The following is a 22,589-nucleotide window of genomic DNA, read 5'->3' as shown; positions in this document are numbered from 1 at the left end:
TTAAATGAAACACACTATGCAGATCCAGAGCCTCTGGGGAGGAGGGGAGGGAGGGATGGTAGGCTAACCCCAACTTTAAAGTTATTTTATTACTTATTAACTCCATGGACTTGTGCTAGAGTTTCCTGATTGAACAGGTGGGGCACAGCCATACAACACTACACCTTCTTATGGGTGGGTGGATGATTAGAAAAATATGAGCACTACTTATGATACAGGCAACTTGCCGCATAGACTGGTGGGCGGCGTAATTAGATATTTTATTATTATTATTATTATTTTTTATTTATAGGGCGCCACTAGGTGTCCGTAGCGCCATACAGGGACAGACAGAACACGATACAGGGTGAGACGGCACGGTACAGTTAGCAAAAAGCACAGTAACTCGGAAGCTCAACGTACAGCTAGATAAGAGGTGAGCGCCCCCAGCGTGGTATAGAGAGGGGTAGAAGGGCAAGAGGACCTCACGGAAGAGACAAGGAGCTGGAGAGAAGAGTTAAGGTGGTGGAGAACAGGAGGAGAGGAGGCCCTGCTCGAAGGAGTGTACAATCTAAGGGGAGGGTAGGACGGACAGAGACGCAATGGTAGGAGGAGGAAAGGGGGAGAACGGAGACCTGAGAGGGGGGGAGAGGAGAATGATAAGGAGGGAGGGAGGAGGGGGACAGGAAGGAGAGGGCAGGAGTGGGAGGGGGGTAGGGGGGAGACTGAGAGGAGGTCAATTAGGTGGGGAACTGGAAGACTTTAAGGAAGAGGTGGGTTTTTAAGGCCCGTTTGAAGCTGGACAAGTTGGGGAATGTTCTGATGGAGCGGGGGAGCTGGTTCCAGTGGAGGGGGCAGCCCGGTCTTGGATGCGAGCATGGGAGGAGGTAACCAGGGGGGAAGAGAGGCGGCGGTCATTAGCCGAACGCAGAGGGCGGGATGGAGCGTGAATGGAGATTAGTTTGGAGATGGCCTTGAAAGTAAGAGTAAGGAGCTTGAACACCATTCTGTAGGGAATGGGGAGCCAGTGGAGGGATTGGTAGAGGGGGGAGGCAGAAGAGTAGCATCGAGAAAGGAAAATGAGCTGAGCGGCAGCATTGAGTACGGAGCGAGATGAGAGCGGGGGAGGATAGTAAGGAGGAGGTTGCAGAAGTCCAAGAGGGAGATAATAAGAGAGTGGACAAGAGCTTTAGTGGCATCTTGGAAGAGGAAGGGCCGAATGCGTGCGATGTTGCGCAGCTGGAAGCGGCAGGATTTAACGAGAGAGAAAATATGAAGGGCAAAAGAGAGAGGAGTCAAGGATGACACTGAGGCAGCGAAGTTGAGGAACAGGGGAAATAGAGGAGTTGAGAACAGTGATAGAAAGGTCGGAAGGGGAGGGGGAATGAGCCGGGGGAAAGACAATAAGTTCGGTTTTAGCGAGATTAAGTTTGAGGAATCTAGAGGACATCCAGGAGGAGATGGCGGAGAGGCAGGCGGACACTCTGGAGAGGAGGGAGGGAGAGAGATCGGGAGAGGAAAGGTAGAGTTGGGTGTCATCCGCATAAAGGTGGTACTTAAGACCAAAGGAGCTGATGAGTTCACCCAGGGAAGAGGTGTAAAGAGAGAACAGTAGAGGTCCGAGAACAGAGCCTTGAGGGACCCCTACTCGAAGGGAGGAGGGGGGGGGAGATCCAGAGGTGGAGACAGAGAAGAAACGGTCAGCAAGGTAAGAGGTGAACCAGGACAGGGCGGAGCCGGAGAGGCCAAAGGATTGAAGGGTGTGGAGCAGGAGCGGAGATATTGACCTGGTTCCTCGCTTTGGCATAATGGAAAACTTACGGGCTGTCTTAAATGGGAGGAAGGTGATTTATACTAGATATGCTATCAAAAACCTGGGGCATCTTTATCTATCCGACCATCTAAAATACTTAGAACCTGTAAAACATTACCCTAGGAATTCTGAATTTAATCATGAAATACCAACAAATACAGTTATTTATTTTCCATATGGTGTATTTCACCCCCATAAGAGAAATGAAATTTGAGAGAGGAAGCAAATTAGACACTTTCTGGAAAAATATTTTAGTTTCCTGTGTAAAAGTGTATACAGAGGACCAGTGTTTACTGCTCCCTTGTTTACCCCTAGGTATCCGTATTCAGGCTGTCACTGAAAAGACTAACAGCTAAGTTACTCTCGCTAGCTAAGTTTAGCATAGCAAGACCATGGATGGCTTTGGGTTGCCCTATCTTCCAAAAGTGGGTGAGACTGGTCAACGAAACTATAGGACACAAACATTTGTTTATCTCAGCAGGAATTGTGGAATAAATTATATACAACTTTGGTCAAAGTTTATTGAATTCTAGTATGCAATCGAAGTGGAGGACAGCAACTCGTCTTGAGTATTCTGTGCCCAAATCTTGCTGCGCTATATTTGTTGGAACACTGGACCTTTATCACATTTAGCGCAGTGACTGGACATCACAAATATATCCCTGGTCTTGCAGACTATTTTCTTCCAAGAACAGTGACAACAAGGCACCCTGTGTAGGATACTGGCTGATAGGCTTATCTTTCCTTCTTTCCTATCTGAAACCAGCAACTACTTTAATATATTATACCGTTTCAATATAATTGAATCGTATACAGACTGCCATGTCAAATTTTATAGATAGATATATATATAGAGAGAGAGAAATATTAACTCTGAAATAGTTTTCATTGCACTCTGCTGTACATAGAATATAAATAGATTGTAGCCCATTTATAGAAAACCATAGTTTATTAGTTTATTCTAAGAGTAATTGTTTTGCTTGCATTTACAGTTAATATAATATACATGCAGAGGTTATTGGCTTATTTAATTTTTTTTCTTCCAGGCCTTTACTGTTTCAGACCAGTGAGCATATCGCCAACAGCACATCTGTGGGTGATCTAATCCCTTTCAGTGTCATTCTACAGTTCCTCTTCACAAGGGCTCCACCAGAACTGAAATCTCCATATCAGGTAACACTGTTTTTCACACAGAAGTGCAGACCACAATCCTCCAGAGGACAAAAAGCATAGTAATGTAAAATAAATTTGTCAGAAATGAGTGCTGCTGCTACTAATTAATATCATACTTGCACACTTTCTCGGAATCTCTGGTAAACTCTCGAATTCCAGGTAGCTTCCCCAGGCTCCAGCGAGAACCACAAATCCGCATCCTGCCCACTTCCTAGTCTAGTGGCCGGGACAGGGAACTCAAGGATGCAGTTCACTGCAAATCACGTAATGTGTGATGTGATTGCAGCAATGCACCACCAGGATGGGCCAAGCAGGACCAAATCCCTCAATACTTACCACTTGGCCATCACTCTGGGACCTCCCAGAGGGAAGAGTCATAAAGTTGACAAGTATGATTAATATACTTTTGCAATGTTGGAATGTCAGGAACAGAGGTAACCTAAACAAGTGTGCATAGCAAACTTTACTGGAAATTGGCCATCTACAGTTCACTAATACTTACATCATGCTGTCCATGCATACCTCTTATGTATGTAATAGAAGTATTTCACTATTTTTGTGCATATAAAAAAACTAAAAGAAAAGAACATTGTAGAAATGTATTTGTCATCAACTGTGTAGACCAGAGATCCTCCCTTCTAGTCCTAAGTAGCCATAGGAAGGCCAGATCTTAAGGATATTCCCGTCTAAAACAGGCAGATACATAGAATCTATCTTGTGTGGTAGGTATCTCACTGTGTGTAAGCAATGCATTGGTCATTAATCTACTGTTTACATGCAGGAAATCCCAAACACACAGCTTGTACACACAGGCATTGGAAACAATGAGATAAACATGTGTTTTCAAAGCTTCCCTACAGTATTATGACCTTAATGAGGGCTCCCGTAGAATACAATTGTTTTACCGTGCGCTAGGTCTTGTGACCATTGAAATGGACACAATGTGAAATGAGTTTGACAGAACTTGACAGAAAGTGTGTAAGTATGCAGGTCCATTCACTGACATTCTTTTTTCAACTAGCAGCAATTAAGTACATTTTATAGGCTTTAAAAACCCATGTTGACTGTAGAAAATGAACACCCATCTGCATGCGTAACTATGTAAGCCAAATATTTTATAAATGAATATTTAAATACAGTTATCAATATGCAGTCAGGAGATTTTAATTCACAGCAAGTATTTGTTTGTCCTATTTATAAGATATTCTAAATTGTACTCATCTGTGGTGCTGTTCTTCTCCAGAGGGCCGAATGGTCCATTGCACGGTACTCCCAGTGGCTGGATGATCACCCATGTGAAAAAGACAGACTTATTCTCATAAGGTAAAAAGCAACATGTTAAACCTATAAACATGACATAGTAAAAAGTATTGTAACAGTAGGACAACTAATCTTTATTAGGCCACTTCTACAAAATTTTCCTGTTAAATATTGTAGAAGACACTATCCAAGTAATATAGCACAAAAAAAACATCTAATTATAATTAAAATCCAAGTTGTTGTATTGGGCACTAATGAAACACTCACCATCTCCCCAATCATGCGCAGCTTATTATGGTAAGATGTGATCGATTAGTACATGTAACATGCTAGAATTTGAGGAATGATTGAGACTGAAATAAATTAATGCTTTCATAGTGTGCTTGGAAAGCTGTAGAATTTGCAATGTTGTATTAAAGTAATTCTATCGTTTTCAAATAAGCATTGCATAGGCGATTGTATTGTGTTTCCAAGGCACAAAGTAATTTATTTTAGCAGATGTAAAAAGTTAACAGTTCAATACATGATTATTATATAATACAGTACAGTACAGCCAATACCAAAAGATACATACATACCGCTGCGCTCCCACGGGTACCAGTGAACAGTAGTTCACCCTTGAATACTGTGGTCAGAGAAGACTGAAGCTACTGGGAGCGCAGCTATGATTATATACATTCAGTGTTACAGAGAGAACAATGCAGATGACGTGGCTTGCTTCTATAGGTCCAGACTTCGGGTGGGTCCAGGGTAAACAGGTCATAGGCTAGTTCAAACAACCCCCTCAAAGGCTATTGGACAACATTCCAGATGATTCTCCCGCCCAGAAACCAGTTACAACTAGTCCATTAGCATTTTACAGTCTGATATCAATCTGACTATCTATTCCCTAACATCAATAACTAGAGTATGCAATATGCGATCTCTTCGGCGATGGAACCGGACAGCTGCTGATGAATAGGGGATTAGAATGATATCAGGCATGACACATTTCCTATAACCTGAACCTTAAATAAGACTGAAGTGTACATATAATCATAATATATAAACTAATAATAAACTAAATACTATCTGCTCATAAATCACTGTATAACGGAACCAATATAAATTATATAAATAACTAAATGTTGTAATGCGAGTGTGTACGTGCGTATTTTACCGTGCGATCGCAGTATGCCACGTGTAGCGTGGGCAAAACTTTGATCTGGGGAGCCTGTTCTGAGCCTTCCACTTGATGTATGTGGACGAAAATGTCACAAACTGGTAACCTTGGATCCAGAAGACATACTAGGGGGTTGAGGTCCCGGTCAGAATTCTTGTTGGTGTACGCTGGCCAGAAATTGACCTCGGGAACTTGTTCTGGGCCTTTTCCTGATGGATTTGAAAAAACAAATGACACTCGGCAACCACTTCATGGGTGTGTTAAAAGAGCTGCTATTTTTAAAATATTTACTGTTACACTCAACTCATTGATAACTTAGTACCTTGAAGATTTAAACCTGGGCAATGCAGGGAATTTCGGCTAGTTTCCACTAAAAGCCCAAGTGAGGCTGTATTCACATGCATCGGCCCCCATTTATGATAAGAAGAGCAGATACGTATCACTGGATCCCGCACCATCGAATACTAAGAACTCCTCTGGTAATCATGTACCAAATGTTAGTTGTTGACACAACATGAATATCAACACTAACAATACCACATACAACTTGTAAGATAACTTACCGCAAATGTCACCCAGAATCCATATTTAACAATCATTTTGTCCAGTTGAGTAATCTCATTTTATTAAACAGAAATAAAATTGAGTAGTCTATAAATGGTGTACATGTTATAATTACATTTGCACCATTATACTGCATCAGTTTTCTGAGAACATTTGAGACTTTGGAAGAGTTTGATATTGTCAATGTGTGTGTATCTATGTACATTTTATTTTTCATATAAAAAGGATTTTCCATTACAGAAAATCTACAGTTTCTCTAATGGAGTAATTTTTTTTTTTTTAAATATAATTTATTGAAGTTTTTTTGCAGATACAAAAGTAAGTAATAAAAAGTAAGATGAAACCTAAAGGAAAGGTGGAGGAAAGGAAAAGAGCAGCAGGGGGAAGGGAAGAGGATACTAAGATTCAAACAACTGCTTAAAACATACCAGGGAGCAAAGTCAACCAAACAGTATTGCATATTGAAACAAGTGCATCGACATAACTGGTAAAAATCACAGGTACCCAGAAACGAAAAAAAAAAAAAAATCCACTAGACATCAGATAGTTGAGGTGCAGTGTGTAAGAGAAGGAAGGGGAGGGCAGGAAGAAAAGTTAGCTATGTGTGTTGATAGAACCAATCTGGACATCCGTCCTTCCCCTTACGAAGTGTCCACCTGTAGAATATAAGTGTAAAAAATTAGATACTCGTGTATCTACCGTACAGTAGGGAAAACAGTACATACATAAAACTGTGACATACAAGGTAGACAAAATAAATGCAGACATGGAAACAAAGGGTATGAAGGACCCTGTTCATTAGAGAGCTTACATTCTAAGTAGCGCACAGGTGAAACAAGTGGAGCAAATGTGGCTCAGAGTGGAGATTGCGACAGTTGTGAGGGTGAATTAGTTAGTGTGAATAGTGTTATCGAGGATAAGGTCACCTCTTAAAAAGAGATCGGTCTTTCAAAGAGCATCTAAAGGTTTGAAGGCTGTGGAATAGTGTGATTGAAAATGTTAGGGAATTCCATAAGTGGGGAGCAGCATGGGAAGAAGGCTTGTAGGTGGGAGTGAGAGGTGGTTACCAGAGACGAGACAAGGTGCAGGTCAGCGGTAGATCTAAGATGGCAGGAGGAAGAGTATTTTTATATGAAATTTTAGATATATGCAGGGGTAGTGTGTTTGAGGGCTTTGTAGGTAAGGGTAATTTTAATTTGACTCTGGAGGACACAGTAAGCCACTGTAGAGATTTGTGGTGGTGCAGCAAATGTGACAGAGGAAGATCAATCTTTCATCAGCATTTAGGATGTATTGTACTGTAGACATCGGAGTCTTAGCTGCACTTACCATATCTGCGGCTGTCATATCATTGGCTACCCGGGTCCCTTCTGGTTGCCTGCAGCATCCCTGTCCATCACATCTCCATTTGTAAACAAACACACATTCTGTTTTGTTCTGCTGCAGTGGCGCAGTCCTCTTGGATGCAGTCAGTCATCTGTTCATTGCCAGAACAACACACTTCTCTCCTGAGGATATTTATTGGCTCCAGGTTCCAGTTGTTCCTGCACTGTTCCTGATTACCCTGTGTTTACATAGTGATTATCTTCTGTGAACATCCTGCATTACCAACTGAACTTCACTTTGCAAGTATCCTGAAATTATGGTGTTATTGACAGCTAGGGGATCCAGATTAACTGTTTCCCGGAGATCATTATTATGATACAGATCGCGGTAAATCCAGTGAGTGTACAATGTCCCCTTTAGTAATAACTTATTAGGACTAACCTCTGTTTGGATGTTTGCCCGGGATTCCCGGTCCGCTAGTCGCCGTGGTCTCTGGATGCCGCTGCTGTCCCGACAATGTAGCTACGTCTAAGGTCTTGTACGGCCGTACTAAGGGCCTTACAGTAGACTAGTTGCCTAACAGTATGTTCTCACGCATCCGTTTCAGTTCTGCTTCAGCTAGGCCCAAGGGTCCCTAATCGGATCGAGAAATACAGACGACCGTGACAGGATATATGGGTGTCAGGAATGCCAAATAGCAGGAGGTTGCAACAGTCAAGATGGGAGATGATGAGAGAATGGATAAGAGTTTTGGTAGCATGTTGAGTAAGAAAAGAGCGTATTCTGGCAATGTTTTTAAACTAGTTGTTACTAATAGAATCAGTCCCATTAGCAGATTCTACTGATCCACTACAGACAATGAGTATGGAGGAGTCATTCAAGGTCCACCCTTTTTTTCAACTCGATTGCACTTTTGCGGGACTGCTCATGTAACATGCATACATGTATAGTAGTGTCCAGTGTTAGTGTCTTCTTCCGCAGGAGTTGCGTACGAGTGACATCATCATAAGTCCTACACACAATTCTATCCCTGATAAGCTCACCTGATAGGTCACCATATTCACATTTCTTTGCTAATAGTTTAAATCTGGCAGCACATGACTGGATGCTTTCAGAGGGGCTGTGCACAGCAGTGATAAATGCATGTCTGTCCGTTATGACATTTTTCACTGGTAAGCATATCTCATCAAATTTTTTTATTAGTGTCTCTAAATCCTCCTGATCCTCCCACTCTGAATAGACAAAAGTGTCAGATTTATCTACAGTTTCAGCTCAAGCTAAATTTAGCAGGGTGTTGTTATGATCTGCCTTGTTTCTTTGTGTGCATTTTTGTTATGATCTGCCCTGTTTCTTTGTGTGCATTTTACCCTGTGTTATGATTTGCCTTGTTACCCTGTGTGCACATTACCCTGCAGTATCTGTGATTCTCCAGTGGAGCTGCTGTCCGGCCATTCCTCTATCAGGGGTTAACTAGCACTGCTAATTAATTATCCTCGCCTGTCTGTGGCCTATATATGCCTGCTTATTCCTGAATCCTTTGCTGGTCATTGATGTTCCTAGCCTGCTCATGTGTCTCTCTGTTCCTGGATTACCTGCATGTTTCTGGCTGCTACTACAAACTGGTTTCAGTTAAGTCATCTGCTGCATTTCTTTATTATTTACTGCTTGTTTGCCAAGATCTGGAAATCCATTGTTCCATTCAGCCTGAACTGTTACTGTTTAGTTTGCCTTACCTGGATTATACTTTTCTGCAATAAACAGTTTAAAACGTTTATATCACGTGTCTGGCTCCATGGCTGTAATTAAGGAAGTGGTTTTGAACAGAACCCTAACAGAATGACCAGCCGAAAAGAAAGCTTTGGAGTCATGTAGAAAAACCCTGCTTCAGATTTCACCTGGAACTCTCATTGCAATTGATTTCATTTGTTTTCTCCCTTCAAACATGTCTGCTCTACAAATGGCTGAACAGCCTCTCCTTCAGTGTCTACAAACTGACATAATTCTGTTACGCTCTCAGCTGGCTCAATTTTCTGCTATACTTTTGGACCCACTCAGGAGACTATCAGAATCTGTTTCTCTGAAATCCAATACTGTTGATTTGCTTCAGCCAACTCTGTCTGCTGCTGAAACTGTGCTGCCAGCACCTCTTAATAGTACTATGACAAATTTGCATTTAACTAACAACTACAGTGTAACAAATGCCCGGTTCACAGGTGGTCCACGCCCCCACCTGACCGAAGCGGAGCAACGGCGCAGAATAACCAACAAACTGTGTCTCTACTGTGCAAGTAATATACACTTCTTACAAGCATGTCCTCTGCGCAGACCACGACAGCCTACCAAACCATGTTCTGTTGTTACTTCTCCGCATTCTGGATTTGTTTACACTTCACCTATTCTGCTCCCTGGCATGAGACCCAATCTGCCAACCCCAGTTACCAGCTCTGAGGCGCCAGCTCCAGCCGCCTGTCCTGAGGCGCCAGCTCCAGCCGCCTGTCCTGAGGCGCCAGCTCCAGCCGCCTGTCCTGAGGCGCCAGCTCCAGCCGCCTGTCCTGAGGCGCCAGCTCCAGCCGCCTGTCCTGAGGCGCCAGCTCCAGCCGCCTGTCCTGAGGCGCCAGCTCCAGCCGCCTGTCCCGAGGCGCCAGCCGCCTGTCCCGAGGCGCCAGCCTCCTGTCCCGAGGTGCCAGCTCCAGCCTCCTGTCCCGAGGCGCCAGCTCCAGCCTCCTGTCCCGAGGCGCCAGCTCCAGCCTCCTGTCCCGAGGCGCCAGCTCCAGCATCCTGTCCCAAGGCTCCAGCCTCCTGTCCCGAGGCTCCAGCCTCTGTCTCCTGTCCCGAGGTGCCAGCCTCTGTCTCCTGTCCTGAGGTCACATCATCTGCCTCCAGCTCTGAGGTCACATCATCTGCCTCCAGCTCTGAGGTCACATCATCTGCCTCCAGCTCTGCCACTGTGCTGCCCGGTTCCGAGTCTTCAGCCGCTGCCTCCAGTTCCGAGTCTTCAGCCGCTGCCTCCAGTTCCGAGTCTTCAGCCGTTGCCTCCAGTTCCGAGTCTTCAGCCGCTGCCTCCAGTTCCGAGTCTTCAGCCGCTGCCTCCAGTTCCGAGTCTTCAGCCGCTGCCTCCAGTTCCGAGTCTTCAGCCGCTGCCTCCAGTTCCGAGTCTTCAGCCGCTGCCTCCAGTTCCGAGTCTTCAGCCGCTGTCGTTGTTCCTGAGCTACAGTCTGCTCCAGAGGGGGGCGCTGCCCTTTCAGTCTGCTCCAGAGGGGGGCGCTGCCCTTTCAGTCTGCTCCAGAGGGGGGCGCTGCCCTTTCAGTCTGCTCCAGAGGGGGGCGCTGCCCTTTCAGTCTGCTCCAGAGGGGGGCGCTGCCCTTTCAGTCTGCTCCAGAGGGGGGCGCTGCCCTTTCAGTCTGCTCCAGAGGGGGGCGCTGCCCTTTCAGTCTGCTCCAGAGGGGGGCGCTGCCCTTTCAGTCTGCTCCAGAGGGGGGCGCTGCCCTTTCAGTCTGCTCCAGAGGGGGGCGCTGCCCTTTCAGTCTGCTCCAGAGGGGGGCGCTGCCCTTTCAGTCTGCTCCAGAGGGGGGCGCTGCCCTTTCAGTCTGCTCCAGAGGGGGGCGCTGCCCTTTCAGTCTGCTCCAGAGGGGGGCGCTGCCCTTTCAGTCTGCTCCAGAGGGGGGCGCTGCCCTTTCAGTCTGCTCCAGAGGGGGGCGCTGCCCTTTCAGTCTGCTCCAGAGGGGGGCGCTGCCCTTTCAGTCTGCTCCAGAGGGGGGCGCTGCCCTTTCAGTCCGCTCCAGAGGGGCAGACTGGAGCAGACTGTTGCCAGTCCGTGCGGTTCAGCCCGAGTTGCCAGTCCGTGCGGTTCAGCCCGAGTTGCCAGTCTGTGCGGTTCAGCCCGAGTTGCCAGTCTGTGCGGTTCAGCCCGAGTTGCCAGTCCGTGCGGTTCAGCCCGAGTTGCCAGTCCGTGCGGTTCAGCCCGAGTTGCCAGTCCGTGCGGTTCAGCCCGAGTTGCCAGTCCGTGCGGTTCAGCCCGAGTTGCCAGTCCGTGCGGTTCAGCCCGAGTTGCCAGTCCGTGCGGTTCAGCCCGAGTTGCCACTTGGTGCTGTCTGCTCTGCGGCTCCTCACAGTGCTGTCTGCTCTGCGGCTCCTCACAGTGCTGTCTGCTCTGTGGCTCCTCACAGTGCTGTCTGCTCTGAGGCATCTCACAGTGTTATTCAATCGGAGTGCTGTGCCCAGTCCGGGCTTCCTGTCAGGTGTGCCCAACTTGCAGTCCCAGCCGGGGACTCCTGCTCTGCCGTCCCAGCCGAGGACTCTCCAGAGATTGCTGCACAAGCTGGGTACTCTCCAGAGTCTGCTATCGAGTCTGAACGCCCAAAAGCCTCTTCCGAGTCATCAGATCCTCCTCCAGTTCGCTTTGATAGAGACATCAAACAGTTTGTTACGGTACTCTAACTTTCCATGAAACGGTTTCAAGAATGTCTGGATTATTTTGTTGATCAATTTAACCAAGTGGGTTCAATTATTATGTGTTTTAGAGGGGAGCCACAAACTTGGGCCTTCTCATTACTAAATTCCGATGACCCCATTATTCATAATACCATGGACTTTGTTAGTGCTGTTTGCAAGAAGTACTCTCCATCAACCGTTGATTTTCCTGGTCATAGTCCTTCCGTTTCCATTCCGGCCTGTGTTTCAGCTCCTCTGCTTATTCACAAGTCATCGATGTCCGTTGCTTCCATTGGTCAGCCTATATCTTCAAAAAATAAAAAGAACAATCACAAACAACAAACCTTGGTTACTGGCTTCATGGGCATTTCACCATCTTCTCATAAAATTAACAGTCCTGTTCCGACTCTAGGCTGGGACTCAGACTCTGAAAGCGAATTTTTGGAGGATACTAGAATGTTAGTGGACGAACTTGCCAATTCTTCTGCTTCTGAAGAATTGGGTCTTCTCTGTACTCCATTAGAGAAGAGCCCAATTGTGTCTCCAGGGAGATTTTATAAAAAGAAAAAGAAGAGGAGAAAAACCTGAAAGGAGCATGTATGGAGCGTCTGGAATCCGCTCCTTTAAGGGGGGGCTATGTTATGATCTGCCTTGTTTCTTTGTGTGCATTTTTGTTATGATCTGCCCTGTTTCTTAGTGTGCATTTTACCCTGTGTTATGATTTGCCTTGTTACCCTGTGTGCACATTACCCTGCAGTATCTGTGATTCTCCAGTGGAGCTGCTGTCCGGCCATTCCAGGGGTTAACTAGCACTGCTAATTAATTATCCTCACCTGTCTGTGGCCTATATATGCCTGCTTATTCCTGAATCCTTTGCTGGTCATTGATGTTCCTAACCTGCTCATGTGTCTCTCTGTTCCTGGATTACCTGCATGTTTCTGGCTGCTACTACAAACTGGTTTCAGTTAAGTCATCTGCTGCATTTCTTTATTATTTACTGCTTGTTTGCCAAGATCTGGAAATCCATTGTTCCATTCAGCCGGAACTGTTACTGTTTAGTTTGCCTTACCTGGATTATACTTTTCTGCAATAAACAGTTTAAAACGTTTATATCACGTGTCTGGCTCCATGGCTGTAATTAAGGAAGTGGTTTTGAACAGAACCCTAACAGGTGTATGCCTGTACCTTTTTTGATTTGTCTGAGAGTCCAGCACATCGGTATACACGCCATTCCTTCTTGAATTTGAGCCATGCGTCTGCGATGACGTCGTCAAAAACAAGTGAATCTATGCGTCGGAGACCTTGTGCCATCACAGCCAACCTTCTGAAACCATGTAGAACTGTCTGAGTTCAAATAAAAAAGCAGAGGCTGGAGAGCTGTGAAAACATGTCTTCACTATGTGGTATATGCTTAACTTAAAATGGATGCCAGGTATATCCTGTCAGCCAGCACTTCTGGTTGGCAAGTGGATGGCAGTGATGTCGCTTCCATTAAACATATATAGCATGCATCTACACAGTAAGTGTCACTTTTAAAGATCTTTTGCCTCTATCTGTTTTTCTCTATTTATATAGAATACCCCTACTGACACATTCATCATTATCTATTTATATAGTGCCACTAATTCCGCCTCGCTGTATAGAGAACTCATTCACATCAGTCCCTGCCCCACTGGAGTTTACAGTCTAAATTCCCTAACACACACTAGGGTCAGTTTGATAGCGGCCAATTAACCTAACAGTTATTGTTTTTTTTGGAGTGTGGGAGGAAACCTGAACACCCGGAGGAAATCCATGCAAACACGGGGAGAACATACAAACTCAATGCAGCTTAGCTTCATTGGGGGAGAAAGAGTTTGGGTGTCGGAGGGTCTTGTCATTTATTTTAGATACTGTTGAATATTCATTGTATATTTTTAACTGTACCTACCTATAGCAAGAATGCTTTCTTCTCTCAACTGTTTATTTTGCTGCTTTTAAAAAATGTTATAATTGCATTAGAGATGCAGAATTTTGTTAGAGGTAGGAATTAATATTATAACATATTTACCATTATTACATCTTTCAAGTGATCAAATGGTATTTCAGCAAGTGTGTCATCCTGTTCTAATGGTTAATTTATTTGTCCATGAACATGTATGTGTGTATATTCCATATATCCTTATATATCACAGTACAGGATAATGAGCATGTTCCAGTATGCAGAACTTTCCATCTATCAGAGGAGCAATGCTGACCACAATTTGCTAACATCCAAGTCATTTGTAAAAGTAATTTATTTCCAAGGTCATTAGCTGTTTGGTTTGTACATGGTCTCTTTCCTCTGCTGGGTAATATAAAAAGCCTTATATACCCAAAGGTCATGGGCATTTGCCAACATGTTACTAGTATTTGCTTTAATAGCAGTGTCTCTCCTGCATAATATTGCAGCATTACACCTGCGTGGCTTACTTCCTCTCATTCTCAGAGGAACCTTATTTGTTTGTCCTAATGATAGTATCTCATTAATTATTCTAATTTAGATGAAATGCTGTATCTGCTGTAACATTTGTAGGCGTAAGAAAGTTATTTGTGACTTAATCATATGCAAAGAAAAAACAAGTCTTAAGACAAGAAGTGAGATATTACACAAATAAAAGCATTTATTGTGGTTGGTGTTGTCATATATTTGCCTAAGAGAGAAACATTTGCTCCATTTCTGCTACCTATTAAATGTCAGTAGGTTCTGATTAAATAGTAATGGATTATAGCCATGTAATTGTATTCTTGTGCCATGCCATTGTAATGAAAATCTGCTAATGTCTATCAGATAAATAGTATTACAGTACACGCCTTTTTCATCTACTGTAAAGGTCATTACAAATGTGAGTGAAGGGTGGCAGAGTCCACTAGAAAAGCCATATTTGTAGTATAAGGTGTACAGGTATATTTTTGTATTATTTTATGTAATTGGTATCCTGTTGTGGAAATGTCTTTCAGTCACATATGTTTACTATGAATATTGTTTGTTTCTGTTTATCTATTTCAGGACTAGAAAACATGTTACACTTGAATTCTTAATACAGAATGTTGATTATATATATATTTATATTTGGATCAGATAAACTATTAATTAGTGAATGGTGCAAAATTCTGCAATTAGTATTACAATTTTGGTAAAGGTGATGTGAATGGATCCCAGACTTCTGTGACAGCATGAGGTCCAATACTCTGCAGTCTTTCTTTTATGATCAAAGAACTGATCAGATATCTCCTGTAAGCCACTTTAGTGTGTAGTAAAGATAAATTGCTAAGTTGCCCTGTGCACTGTACAGCACTTCAATTTCCATTTAGTGAAATCTTATACGAATACTTCAAAAATGCTGATATTTTTAAATAAAACTCCATTCATAGATTACAGATATTGTTTGTTTCGGCAAACCCCAAGTAATGAAAATAGCTACACATCACATATTTTATTTTCATCTTGGTTTACTGTTCAGTTAATTGGCAGCAAAATGTACTGATCTATTTATATATTTTTAAGTATCCAGGGGCGGATTGGGAACTTAAAGTGGCCATGGAAAAAATTCTTGAAGTGGCCTCATGTGGATGGAACCAAACGAACTGTGGGTGGGGTCAAGACAAAGAAGGCGGGATTTAGTACTGGAATTTGGTTGTAGTAACATTTAGGAAAACCTAGATGGCACAGTGGGTCATCTCAAAAGCAATGTAGGGAAAAAGCTGCCAGTCCTGTGTTATAAATATACATGAATTCTTTTGCATGATCTGCGACTGGTTTATTCCTCTGTGTTCAAACTTGTTTAGTTGCCTCCTAAAACATCCTTCTAATATTCCCTTCATAGAAACATATCTGACTTTGTGTAATAAGTTTAACTATTACGAAACATGTTGGCACATTTGTATTTGTTCAGTCTGCCAGAGCAGCATATGAGCACCTCACGCATTGCTTCTTCCCCTGACGTCAGGAGATGCAAATTAACAGCAAATCTCTCTCTTTAATATATAAAAATGTGTACTGTGTGTTTCAAAAAATGCTTTAAAAATAATCCTTATAATAAATGGCTATCCAGTGCGATCACCACAAAGGTGAAATGCTTCAAGCATCTGCAAGAAAACATTTCTTTTGTAACAATTGTATATGAACCCTAAATGATTGGTGGTGTTTTGAATTAATAACAGTGCAGTGAGGGTTGGCAGACAATGCGATAAGTGAAGGGAAGGGCTGTTCCAAGGGTTTGCTGGTGATATACTAAGTGCAAAGGAGGAAGGATTAATGATATTGTCAGTGCCATGGGAGCTGGCCATATGTTCAACAAAGTGATCTGAGAATGGGACCACTGCAAGGTAGAATGTCAGGCAATGGGATCAATGTAAGAACCACTAAAGTATCACCAGAGCTGAAATAAGGCTCTGGGGGGCCTGGGGCACTTAAAACAGGGGGGGGGGTATCACTTTAAATACATATTTAAGACAATACAGACAAAACTGTGTGCACTACTGTTAGGTGCACGCAGCTGTGCGTTCACAAGTAGTACAGTGTGAAGCACGACATACCTCCCAACTGTCCTTGTAGTCAGACCAAATCCTAAGCGAGATAGTCACCCAAATTCAGGACTACCCCACCAAATTCAGGACAGTTGGCAGACTGTCCTGCTCTCTCATACCTGTGCTTGTTTCTTTAGATCAGTTGCTGCTTGTCTGGATCCTGTAATGTTGGAGGCCCTATTTGAAAAAAAAAAAATGAGAACATGAAATTTAGAAAACTCCAACCATTCCAGCATTAAATCAATAGCACCCACATTTAATAATTAGGCCTCCCTCCAGCCCCAAAATTAAAATAATAGTACTCGCATTTCATAAATAGACCTATTTCCTTCCAACCAGCCCCAGCATTGAATAGTATTCCCATTTAATAAACCTATTTCCCTCCCTCCAAACAGTGCCAGCAATAAATTAATAGCCTTTACATTTACTATAACTCTTTCCCACAGCCATCCCTGGCATTAAATAATTAATATCCACATTTAATAAATAGCCTTCCTCCCTAAACTCAGCCGCACATTCAATTAATAGCCCCAAACCACCCCAGCAATAAACTAAAGGCCCCGCCACCCGATCTTAATTTAATAGGCCCCAGTATTAAATAGCCCACCAACAAATTAAATTGTCCCACCATCACCCCACAAATAAAATAGCACCAATTAAATAATTAGCCCCTGCCTAAACTCCACCATTAAATGAATAACCTACCTCCCACCCATGTATTAAAAAGACATAATATATTAAAAAACCCCCTTTTCTGACACATTATAGCAGCATACACCCCTCCCTTCCTTTCCTTCACACATTATAGCAACCCTGCCCCTCTATAGTTTTGTATATGCAACCCCCCTCACTTACCTTTTAGGTGGTTTTCTGCAACATCGCTGCTCAGATCAAACAGACAGGAAGTTAAGTGAACACTTACTGCCTGAGCTCATTGGCAGCCTTAGACCATTCAGCAACAGGCAGCGTCACGATTGGCTGCCTGTTGCTTTCCATTGACCACCAATGCCTTTGATCCCCCCCGCGCCAGGTGTTGAAAAAAATAAAAAAAAGAAATATAATAATACTAATAAAAAAGTGATGAACGAGTCGGCCTGAATGAAACTTCCCTGTAAGGCCTATGCCCAATCCGGCCCTGTAAGCATCTATCTAATGGATGACCTGATTCTGCATGTTTTACCTGATGGGAATGGGTTAATGTGACTTGATGTTGGGCAATAGTCTTGATTTATACTTGTATGTTTTACACCTCACATTTAATGTTATTACTTGTAATAGTCTAGAAGAGTCCTACTGTGTTATTTTCTCATCTCTTCTGGCTTAGATGTGTGATGTTAATGTTCATATCATTATAGAATTTAGTTGGTTTGGTAGTGGAAAATAATGTATTTTTTTCGGTGCAGATTAAGGCATGAGCAGCTTTTCTATGTAATGAGATCAGACTAAGTCCTTCTTATTGCAAATTTATCCTCTCACTCCTGCTATATCTTTTTGAGGCTCTGCACAATTATTTCCTGTTTAGACTTCCATATCTGCCACACTTGGGGTTTTTCTCTGAAAATGCAATATTAAACTGGTATAAGCCTTGTATATGCTACTTTATTTGTCAGCAGCTGCATTGTATGCCCACATAGTTCTATATTTAAGCCTACTTTCATCATGTTAGTGTGAACTAAATTGATAATGCTAAGTGAAGCTTATGATATACAATACATGAATTTTTTGAAATTGGTCAACAGAATCTCTATGAAGTCTCTGAAAATGTACTGGTTTTATCTTATATAGACATGTGTCATTTTAGTATTTGTTTTCCATTGGTTGTATATAACTTGTGAGTTGTAAAACATGTTAGAGATGGGAAAGTGGGTTGTTTTATCCTTTATTTACAGGAGTTTATACATAGATTGACATGACTTGTGTATTATAACAACTATATACAGTGAATTCTGGTGTCATTGCTTGTAACTGGTGAGTTCTGATGTCATCACTTCAGTGTTCTATAGGAAACCTTTAATTTACTGTAGTGGACGATGTTTTCCTTATAACATTCTGGATTTCTGTGACCTGCATAAATGGGTCTAGAATCTTCTGCATTTATATGGTCCTAAAACTTCTTGGTGACTTCCAATATATATATATATATATATATCCCATATTACATATAATATGAATTTTGTTTCCATTATAAAAACTTGCAAGATGGATTATATGACATGAAGGCATGGATGATGAAATCTGACTATTGGAAACATCCTATTTTTAAAAATATGTCTTCTCCATCCCGCTGATTTATGCAACAACATATTGCATAGTGTGCACCTCACCATAGCCTATGCCACAGGTTTCTCTACACAGATTTCCTCTATAATCAGTGTAGGTACCACACTGCTCACTATGTTACACCGCTATACAAGACAATGGTGTTTCACCATCCGGAGAGCACTCATTACTTTGGTTTTAACATACATTTTGGCAACTTTTAAGAAATACGTTGTTTTATTCTTCTGATAAACTTGAAAATAAACTAATTAAATAGTCTGATATGGAATTGCATAGTAAGGAAGCACAGAAGGATATGGTGAATAACAGATCTATTTTTAGCAACAATTTGTGGAGCTACAAACCAATAGATTAGTCATCTGCAGATGGAGACTCTGTAAAACTCTTTTTATTAATTAGTGTGTGTTGTTTTGGGGCAGTGCCCTGGTCTTCAGGCACTAAGGTTACTATGCAGAAGCACTAGCTTTTTTCACTGCATGTTGCATGTATTTTCTCCTTATTCACCATATTTGAATCCAATAGAGCATTTATGGGATATAATGTCTGAGTGTGTGTTACATCACCATCAACCAGGCATCAAATGAGCAACTTTCTTATGGAGAGTGCTGCATCCTTCCTGCACAATTACAGACTCAAAGCTGTGGCACATTCAGGCCATATGTGGTGGCCCAAATCCTTAAGTGACTATAATGGTGTTTTTATTTTACTTTTTTCTATATGTAATTCTAGATTTGCACTGTAATACTGAACCAGTTTTTTGGCAAGTGTTTATAGGTTATCCGTACGTAGTATTATTTGGTGTACATGAATTACTACCTAGTGTAGTAAGGAAATTTCATTGTGTTAAAATATTAGAATAGATTTTTTTGGAGGATGACAGTGGAGTGTTTGTGCAGTGTGAAAGTATGACAATATTTTAGTGAAGGACTTATATAATGCAGCATAAACATACACTATACTAACACCTTGGGTGTCAGTGTGGTATACTTTTCACAATTATGCAGTGGTTTCCAGTAAGGTATGGAGTGGTAGTAAAGTGTGGATTGTTGCATAGTGTGGGTTTATTTACACTACATGGCCAAAAGTATGTGGACCCCCGAACATCTTATTCTAAAACCATGGGCATTTATATGGCGTTAGTGCAGCAGAGGGGGACCAACAGCCTCCACTCTTCTGGGGAGACTTTTCACTAAATTTTGGAACATGGCTGGATTTGCATCCATCAAGCCTTTAAAGTATTAGTGAAGTCGGACACTGATGTTGGACGATCAGGCCTGGCTTGCAGTCAACGGTCCACTTCATCCCAAAGGTGTTCAATGAGACATGAAGGTAGGTCTCTGTACTGGCCGGTCACCTTCTTTCATACCAAACTCTGGCAAAAACATTTTTTGATGGACCTCAGTTTGTGCTCGGGGCCATTGTCATGCTGAAACAGGAAAGAGCCTTGCTCTAACTGTGATCACAGAATGTCATAGTATGGTGTAGCATTGTTTCCTTTTACTGGAATGAAGGGCCTCGGACCATTATTCTTCCTTCACCAAACTTTACAGTTTGCAGTATCAATTTAGATAGGAAGTGTTCTGACATCTGCCAAACCCAGATTCGCCTGCCAGATTGGAAAGCTTGATTTGTTACTTGAGAATGTGTTTCCACTGCTTCAGAGTCCAATGGCGGTGTGCGTCACACCTCTCCAGGTAACATTGCACATCTGAGAATTGTGTGTGGCTTCTTGGCCATTAAAACCTGATTCATGAAACTTCCTACGAGCAGTTCTTGTGCTAATGTTGGTTCCGGAGACAGTTTTGATTCTAGTGCTAATGTTTTATTATGGATGTTGCATCGCTGTATGTACACATTAATTAGAAGGGGTGTCCACATACTTTAGCCATGTAGTGTAGTTTAATACAATATGGATCTGGTTATTAAAAGATGGCAGCCTTGTGCGTTAGACTAACTACTGTGTACTCTAGCAATATAACATTAAAGGTAGAAATTGTGGACGATTGTTTTAAACAGGACTTTCTGGATCGCCCACACCAGTGCTTTCTTTAGATATTTTTTCAGCCATGTATTAAAATACTCCACATAATCTGGGTGCTTGTATTATACTAGTTGTAGACATACTTGCCTACATTTTGTACCTCACTTCAGAGGGGGATGATTCTTGGTTATAGGTGTGGAGGAGTGCATTTTTTAACAGTAGAATAGGGACAGGAGGAACCAGGGAGAAAGGGAATGGTTGGGATGGGGAGTAGCAGTGTGTAAGGATGTGCTCGCTACAGGAATGGATAGTCCAATGCTTGTCATGAGCACAATGCTTTGGAGCAGAGTGGTCTGTGTGTAAACAGTATGGAAAGATTATATTGGAGTGGAGGGCAGGTCTCGAAGATCCTGGACAGGAAGGTAGCTAGGGCTCTGCAAGGTTGTGCTTCTCTGTTTTATGAAGTTACTCCTGTGTGGAGGCGTTTTCTGACAGTGACAGACTGTAGCCCAAATGAAGCAGGGAGACTGCTGCAACGGTTTCCTTGGCATTATGATACATTAGACCATTCCTCTCCTGTACTCTAAACTTTTATTTTGACATTCATCACAAGTCTTACTTTTCACAAATATTTTAGATATATAGGATGAGATGTGGTGTGTGGGCATCACTATGCTGTCTGGCTACGCATATTGTCAACTATTATTGTAGGAATCTCCATTAATTTTTCTGCACACATCCTATGGACTGACATAAAACGAGTGAGATTTCTGCCATACCATCGCCGCAATGTGCCTGTGAATATTCCAGACACCGCACAAAAGTGAATGTCCCCCATAGATTATCTATCGCAATATTTAATATAGCATAGTGTCTGTCTAATGTGAAGTCAAGGCAATGCTAGATTAATTAAATACATGTTTGGGAAGATCATTCTTCAGCATTATTGGGGATTTGTACAACATATTCCACACAACTTACAGCTGCCATTCATCTACCTACACTCCCTATTGCAAAGTCCCAACTTTATGTAAACATAACTTACAAGGTACCTGTACCCCTGCCGATAGAAGTTTGTATGCTTCAGTAAAAAAAATCATATTTCTGGTGTGTATTCTAAGCATTGAATGTTATTTTCTACTAATATCTCTCTCCTTCCTAGAGGTGCACTGGAAGCCTATGTACAGTCTGTGAAGGCTAGAGAGGGCAAGGAATTTGCTCCTGTTTATCCAATAATGGTTCAGCTTCTTCAGAAAGCAACATCAGCTCTGCAGTAGCTATGAAAATGATGGCAGGAATCTTTCCAACTATCCGAATGCCAAGGATGCAGGACAAAGATGCGAATGGAAATTTTAAGGCGTTTAAGATGTATTGTTTGCAATCAGGGCTGCACAAATCATGGGAGTAAAGAGAAATATTTCAATATGATTTTGGTCTACAATGTATGTTACTCTCTAATGGAACCTTTCAGGAAAGTAAATATTATTTTTAAAGGAAATATTCATGGTTGCCACAATAGTCTTCTCCTGGCAATTAGCAGAAGTGTTAGTTTGGGATTTTCCAAGCTGGGTAAAAGCTGTTAACCCAGTCCAAACAGTCTACAAATGGTATTAGATTTTATTCTAGTAATGGGAGGTTCAGGGTACAGACATCTTCACCTCTGCTAATCTGGGCAAAGGAGGGTATGTAGAGACATCCACTGTAATACGATGTGTGCAATGATTAATAAACTAGTATATATCAGTTATGGACATTGTGAACTCACTGACAAATCGCGTTCTGAAACCAAGCATGAGAAAAAACACAGGAATTCTGCATATCAGACAAACATGGCTCAAAACTGATTATCTGACACTAGTTTGTTAGGGTGTCAAATAATGCTTGCATGTCAACACAGATGAAAATGAATGTGTCTGCAGCATGTTCTTAGTGGTTTCCTTGCATCTTTGTTTTGGTCCAAATCCCCCCAATCCATCTGAATTAACCTGAAAAATATGGGATGGGGTGTTGTCCGTTCCACTACATTATTACTGCTGTCAATGGAGATATAGACTGGAGGTGTTTTCCACAGA

At 42.4% G+C, this 22,589-nt stretch overlaps 1 protein-coding gene across 1 annotated transcript in view; it reads left to right on the top strand.

The window, feature by feature from the left end:
• The window catches only part of COG5 (component of oligomeric golgi complex 5), a 295,484-nt gene extending 273,224 nt beyond the window's left edge, over positions 1-22,260 (top strand). The window contains exons 20-22 of the mRNA XM_075208803.1: positions 2,839-2,965; positions 4,209-4,288; positions 21,680-22,260. Of these exons, the coding sequence (XP_075064904.1) occupies positions 2,839-2,965; positions 4,209-4,288; positions 21,680-21,794 (322 nt within the window). The 3' untranslated portion in view covers positions 21,795-22,260. The remainder of the gene's footprint in view (positions 1-2,838; positions 2,966-4,208; positions 4,289-21,679) is intronic.
• The last annotated feature ends 329 nt before the right edge of the window (positions 22,261-22,589 follow it).

Source organism: Mixophyes fleayi, chromosome 4 (genome assembly GCF_038048845.1).
Source record: "Mixophyes fleayi isolate aMixFle1 chromosome 4, aMixFle1.hap1, whole genome shotgun sequence".
Taxonomy (NCBI): Eukaryota; Metazoa; Chordata; class Amphibia; order Anura; family Limnodynastidae; genus Mixophyes; species Mixophyes fleayi.
Note: the sequence above shows the minus strand (reverse complement) of the source record. Positions and strands in the feature narration are given on the sequence as shown.